Below are 7,500 nucleotides of genomic sequence, written 5' to 3' on the forward strand. Positions count from 1 at the left end.
ACCCAGCTGTCATTGAGAAGCAAAAGCATGTACCCTCCACACACACACACACACACAAATACAAATGCATACTGACACACAGCAAGCACACACACACAGCCTGTGTCCCAGTGGCAGTAATTACTGTGCATAAGAGCTAGTGATAGAAAGAGATACTCTGCGCTGGTATTCAGAGTGATGACAGACAAGCATGCACTCTGGGCTGACTTAAACACCAGCCACTGCCATTCACCTACATAACCAAAGCCACTGCCATTCACAGTCATACACCTACATAACAACCTCAGCCACTGCCACTCACAGTCATACGCCTACATAACAATCTCAGCCACTGCCATTCACAGTCATACACCTGCATAACAACCTCAGCCACTGCCATTCACAGTCATACACCTACATAACAACCTCAGCCACTGCCATTCACAGTCATACACCTACATAACAATCTCAGCCACTGCCATTCACAGTCATACACCTACATAACAACCTCAGCCACTGCCATTCACAGTCATACACCTACATAACAATCTCAGCCACTGCCATTCACAGTCATACACCTACATAACAACCTCAGCCACTGCCATTCACAGTCATACACCTACATAACAATCTCAGCCACTGCCATTCACAGTCATACACCTACATAACAACCTCAGCCACTGCCATTCACAGTCATACACCTACATAACAACCTCAGCCACTGCCATTCACAGTCATACACCCTAACAACTCAGCCACTGCCATTCACAGTCATACACCTACATAACAACTCAGCCACTGCCATTCACAGTCATACACCTACATAACAACTCAGCCACTGCCATTCACAGTCATACACCTACATAACAACTCAGCCACTGCCATTCACAGTCATACACCTACATAACAACCTCAGCCACTGCCATTCACAGTCATACACATAACAACTCAGCCACTGCCATTCACAGTCACCACACTACATAACAACTCAGCCACTGCCATTCACAGTCATTTATCAGCCAAGTACGTTTACACAATGTACATATTATTTACAGACAATACCAACACACAAACAATATACAGATTATATAAAAGACAAAAAATGTACATAAAGTGCAAGAGTGTGTGGTTGTGCATCTTCTACAGTGAGGTGGGCTGTTTCTATACATGGCAAGTGACTTGAGTTCAGGAGAGATTGCAAAAGCTTGCCAGAGTTCATGCTTTTCACGCTGTCTGTCTCTTACCTCATCAAAGCCACTGTCCTCTTTCTTGAAGGCTTGAAAGGGAAAGAAAGAGATACAATCATTCTGTTATTTTAGCAGTGCTTGAATACTAAGTAAATGGATGTGTGTGTGTGCATGTGTGCACGTATGTGTGTGTGTGTGTGTGTGTGTGTGTGTGTGTGTGTGTGTGTGTGTGTGTGTGTGTGTGTGTGTGTGTGACACTGAAATCTCAAAAGATGTCAAGAAATTTGTGCACTTCACGTTTCAAAATATGGTGATCACTCTCACAAAAATCACACACATCAAGAGCAACAACAAAAGCCACAACAACTGCCATCACCTTCAGCTGAATCCATTTTAGGCAGTAAGTAATGTACATTGAGAGTCATTGAGAGGCTGGTCTCTGCACTAAGATAAGCTCATGAACAGTGCTACAATACTAAGGAGAAAGACTCACTCTTACTGCCTTCTCATGGTCTTCCTCTACTACAGAATAATGACAGGAAGTCGTGATCATGACTTGTGGTAATTACTGCAATATGCTCCTTGCATGTGGTAAACAAATGGTACTCTCCTATTTGTGTCCACTCATTGACAACACACGCTCAGATTGCGGGGCAGGTACCTTGGCATTTTGACTATTTAGCAAAACAAGTGTGGCACTAAGACACTAATTAGAATATTGTCAAGAAATTTGAATATGTTTTAGAGGGACTGTCTCTGCTTTGACTGACTGCAGGGCTCTGCAATACATTATACACTCCATCTTGCTATTTTCAAAATTACTTATTCATGTCTTTGCTTTTGTTTTCAACCAACAACAATCAGCGGACAATAAACTGCCACTCCCGCTTTGGAGAACCGACACACATACTCTTGAGTTATTGAGGATTTAATTTCCACCACACAATATACGGAAATAAATCAGCGGCAGGGTAGATGGTTACGACTTAATTACACGGGCATTCAATATCTCATTTATGCAGCATATCACAGCAGTGGATCGCACCTGTCTTGCGATGGGTAACAGGTTTCGCTACCAGAATAAATGCGGGTCAGACGCAGATGTGTTGATGAATATAGAAATGAAATAAATCTTTCAAGAATAGTAATCAAACAAATGAAGCGACGGAAATGCAGCACAAATCTGTCCAACTCATTCTTTTGATGAGCGGAGGTAAACGAGTTGATGGAAATTCATGATGCCCACACACACAAACACACAGGTCTGCTTTCGGCATTCCCCCCAGGAGCGCGCTGTGGAAGTGACATCAAACAGCTCACTTTCAAGCACAACGCAATAGGCCATCTTGGGCATCCTTCACGCTCTACCCAAAAAAAAAAAACATCTAAATGTGAAAGAGAAGAAATTGAAGTTTCCAAAGCAAGCAAGACATCTGAGAACCTCGAGTCTATATTTCTCGCGGTCTTTTATATTCTCTGAGCACATGAAAACATCCGCAATCCCTGCGCATTTGAATTTGCATTTAGAGGCTTTGGGGATGAAAGCGGCTTCCTTGAAGCAGAACACACCCATGACAATATTGTAAACCAGACAGAAGTCACAGAAAAGGCCGAATACACATTTCAACGTATCCCAATGCCACTCTGGGACACTGCTGTCAGGCAGCGAGAGATGTATGGGTCGAGATGGACGGATTGTCAGAAAAGTGCTTGAGATATTAAGGGATACACCTAGTGATTGACAGGCTGTGTGTTACAGGAGGCAGTGAGTGTCATCTGGAGTGATAGGGTGCTCTACTGAATTGCTTTTCACACAATTGACTAGGCCTACATGTAACCTTGGTGGGTTATCTTTATTGATTAGCATAGGACACGGGGATGGAAACCACCGTTGGCACTATTACGCACGGGCTCAAGCTATGTAATCGAGCTTCGTACCTTCAATTGCTACAATAAAGTAAGGAAGTCCAGATATACGCTGCGTATCTGGACGTGGCAAACAGGGCAATATTTTGTCGCTTTTTGTGTATGTGAATGAATAGCCGTAGTTACCTCAGCTTTGCCTGGTTCGCGCACCGAAGCGACTAGTTTTAAAATAAAAGTGGGCTATTGTTTCGAAATGGAAGGCGATGTAGAAGGATGGCTATATCCTGCAACTTAACTTCTCCAAACTATGACAGTGCTCTTTGTTAAATTGCCCGTGCAGGAAAGACAGTGAGGAATGTGTGTGTGGACAGCCCTCATGCGGATAACGGTAATCTGCAGCAACCGGTGTAGAAAAAATGTCCCATCAGAAGACAATTGATTTCTTGATGACAGACCACCGATCGACCGTTGGTTACTTGCGTTCATCTCTCTTCAAATCGCTGGGCATTATTTGACAGTGGGTGAAAATCTAACACGGACACACGGCCGTATCACCAGTAGGCTAACATCACTTCTTAATGACATACATACAATAACTTCGCTCTGTAGATAATGTAGTTTGCAACAGATTCACTTAGAAATAGGCGCCTTGATTACATTGTATTCTTACATCAACAGGACTCAACAATATTACAAAGGGGCAACTGAGCTAAAACACTAGGGATAAAGTACTATAGCAACTTTAGGGTATTATAGGCCCCAAAACAAATATCGTGTTATTTAATAAAGAAATATAAGCTTATATTGTTACATACTTGCATGATGCGTCTGTCAAGCAACAGTTTAATTAAATTTGTCACGGATTGTAGTTTAAAATGCAGACACAGATAAGGCTGATGCTTGAAATCGGCTATACCTTCATTTCTGACATTTCATTAGCCTACGGTAGGCTATTTCACAACGTATTGGCAACACCACTGTGTCTCCGATTAGTGTGGATATATTGCAGTTGCGAGGATATACTAAAGTTGTGTGAGAGTCAGCATCTTTTCGTTGAAAGTGCATACAGACAGTCTACTTACCAATCCGACTGAAACTCTCCGACAAAGTTCTTCGCAACTTCTTCATTTTGCCAATTTTCTCGACAGGCTGCGAAGCTGGCATTAAGTCACACATTTCGAACCTTTTTGAGCAGTTGAGCGTATCAAGTATAACTAATGAGGGAGTTCAAGCAAGGGATTTTTTCCTGCGCTGTTCTGTCAAACGCAGGAAACGTTCTCTTCTCCTTTCTTTCTCTCTTTCCAAACGCTGTTGTAGTATTCAGTGATGCATTCGCGGTATATTTGCTGAGCTGCGAATCGTACCGGGCTTCATATCCAAAATGTAAATGTCCTTATGTTGTAATAACGCCAAAAAAACTCCAGAAATGTGTTTATAATTTGATTCGAGGTCGCTGCGTCCGCCCTCCGTGAACTGAAAGATTTGGCCCCTTCTTTCCTCAGCTCCCTCGAAGTCTGGATGTCATTTTTGGGATTCTCTTTGGTCTAGGGAGGGGAGGAAAACACGCTCTGTCTAAACTCCGCCTACACATCACATGTATTGGCCAAGGACAAATGTAACAAAAACAGATTGGCTCTGTCAGCTGTCGATTATTCCATTGACCGGCAAGCATCACTGAAGGATGCGCTCATGCAAAGGATTTTGAAATTCGGGTTGAGGAGTGCACAGGACAGATGGACAGCTTGTTTGGTCAAGAATCATATAAGGGTGAATGTAGAAATTGAATCTGGACAGCCACGCGACTGTTAGGATAGGCAGACGTTAGGGAAGTCGGTAAAATAATTTTAGGTTGTGGTATGAACTAGGCTATTCACGAAGTGATTCTGAAAGACAACAGTTGTTGTAAATATGCTTATACTTTCCTGACATCAGAATATTTTAAACGCAAACATCTATTGACAACATGATGAACCATTTTTACCTAATGATTGTCTATGACGGACAGAAAAAATAACAGATTATTTAACTCCAAAAATACTTGATCAGCCTTTCCACTAGCCTATAGCCTATATACCGCAGGTGTAATAATGAGGGGGGGCAGATCTAAAATGGTTCATTGTTATTTAAAAAAGCACAGGGATCTAATGCATAGGATCCAACGCATGGCAGAAATTCCTTAAAATGAATAGACCTCTTTGTGTCCCAACATGAAATGCATGGATGTGGGTGACATAATTATAATCTGTGTCCATTGTAGGCTACACATTCCAAAGCTTTGTCTGTGCAGTGCGACCAGGAACTATACCAAGCATTCGACTCTAGCCTATAGGAGTGTTTCAAAGCCACCATCGACATAGACAGTGTATACAGTGAATGCGCACAGGCCTTTGCTCGTAGCTCCTGTTTCACAACCTGGCCTATATTATGCCATAAAGGACACACTGGCACCTGTCAGACTTCTCTCCCGTGTGAACAGTCTGAGCGCAGTCGACTAGGCTTACTCATCATAATGACTCGACTTGACTCGCCCTTCCTTGCCAGTTTTTCTCCCTACATCAGAATATGCTTATGCTGACCAGAGAAACCGCATCTGCATTGCAAATTGCCCTGGACGGATCTGCTACGGTTTTGCCGAGGCAGAGGGTATATTAGCATGTGGGGCCATGCTGGGCAGCTCGCGTGGTTGATGCGCACATCTGCAACTGCAATCATGCGCGGGTCAAACTTCAGAGTAATACTGCACCTTCCAGCGGAATACAGCATATCAATCGTCTAGGGATAGTAGCCTAAATAAGTAGCGCATACATTATTTTTAAATGATCGTTACCAACGGAATACATGTAGTAGGCTACTGGCCCACAGTTGTGAATAATAATGACTTAATGGCTTATTATATTAAATTATATTATAGGCAATGTATAAGCTTTTTGCACACACACAATACAATATTGTAACATGTACGGGTTAATACAAGTTCTGCATGCTCTAGGTAAGAGGCTGTAAGTGACTCCCAGCATGCTGTGTAGTTAAGAGATGTGTAAATGTTCCAAGTGAGAATGTTGCCCGTGTCTCCCTTTTGTATCGAGCATTAGAGTGTTTGACTGTTATCAATTTGTCCACGTGTTAGCTCCCCTGTGTGTGTGTGTGTTTGTGTGTGTGTCCATACCTGTCACATCACTGTCCTCGTTATGTCAAAGGAAGACATGCCTCCTGTTTCTCCTTTAATCTACCTGTATGTCTTTTCAAGATTAAACTCACCTGCCTTCCATTTGGGTAAAAAACAGATGAGAATGATAGTATAACAATAAATGAAAAGTCTCATTGATCAACTGGAAAAGGGCAGAGTGCAGCTGTAATCTTAAATGCCAAGACACTTGATGAGGCTAAGCCCGTGTCTCCACCCTGGGGATGGGGGGAAGGAGCAGCTGATGGAGCCGGTCACCCCCCACCTGGAATGGCAAGAAAGCAGCAGTTCACTGTCTCTGTCAGCACCCGGAAATGAGACTGTAGCCAGGCGGGACCTGGGTGCATTGTCACCGCCCCACCGATGTTTGGGACTGGGTGCACCAGCGTGGCGGATGGGGGAGGCAGCGATCCTCTCCCTGGTCCAGACTTGGGTTGGGGCGTGCCAACGACCACCCTGGGCTGCAGTCTCAGCACTAGATCCTGAGACCAAGGCCCTCTACTCTCAGTGGCCCTGCCTCACCAGCCGGGATGGGCCCCTCCATCCATGCTGGCAGACTCCTTGGGGGCATCGAGATGTCCTGCAGCTCCTGGTGTCTTGTGGACTGTGCTCCAGAGTCCTCCAGCTAGTCCACGGCTCAGTCAGGGTGGCCCATGTCGACCTCACCCCAGGTATGGGTTTTCAAGTCCTGAGCGCAAAAAAGGAGGTTTCTCCTAAGGTGATGTGCCAATGGGTCGGCCCATGTTCTGTTATCAAGGACAGTGTGTATAGGGTGTGGCTGGTCAGATAGAACAGGCCGGTGGTTCACTGAGACTAACTTGCATCCTATTAGCCCTTGGCTCATCCAGACAAAGACTCCCTTTTGTGCCCCGTGCCGGCGTGTGTGACTGTTATCAATTTGTCCGTGTGTTGTGCCTGTGTGTGTGTGTGAGTGTCCGTACCACCACTGTCTTTGTAACATCAAAGCTAGACGTGCCTCCCGTTTCTCTCAGTGCGTATCAGTGCTTCCTGCCTTTCAAAACAAAACTCACCTGTCCTACCTGTGTATGTGTGAGTGTGTGTGTGTGTGTGTGTGTGTGTGTGTGTGTGTGTGTGTGTGTGTGTGTCCATATCTGTCACCGTCACTGTCTTTGTTATTTCAAAGCTACACCTGCTTCCCATTTCTCTCCGTGCGTATCAGTGCTCCCTGCCTGAATGCCTTATCAAAATAAGAAGCTTGCAGCCAAATGACACAACGTTTGCATGCAATTGGTCTTCAAAGTATACTGCAATATATTTACACAT

General features: G+C 44.2%; 1 protein-coding gene across 1 annotated transcript in view; it reads right to left on the reverse strand.

Annotated features, from left to right (window-relative positions):
• Window positions 1-4,571, reverse strand: part of cdk14 (cyclin-dependent kinase 14) — a 164,909-nt gene extending 160,338 nt beyond the window's left edge. The window contains exons 1-2 of the mRNA XM_012838735.3: window positions 4,115-4,571; window positions 1,224-1,255 (exon numbers count right to left, since the gene is read on the reverse strand). Coding sequence (XP_012694189.1) covers window positions 1,224-1,255; window positions 4,115-4,208 — 126 coding nt within the window. The 5' untranslated portion in view covers window positions 4,209-4,571. The remainder of the gene's footprint in view (window positions 1-1,223; window positions 1,256-4,114) is intronic.
• Window positions 4,572-7,500: the final 2,929 nt, after the last annotated feature.

This window comes from Clupea harengus, chromosome 11 (assembly GCF_900700415.2).
Source record: "Clupea harengus chromosome 11, Ch_v2.0.2, whole genome shotgun sequence".
Lineage (NCBI taxonomy): Eukaryota > Metazoa > Chordata > Actinopteri > Clupeiformes > Clupeidae > Clupea > Clupea harengus.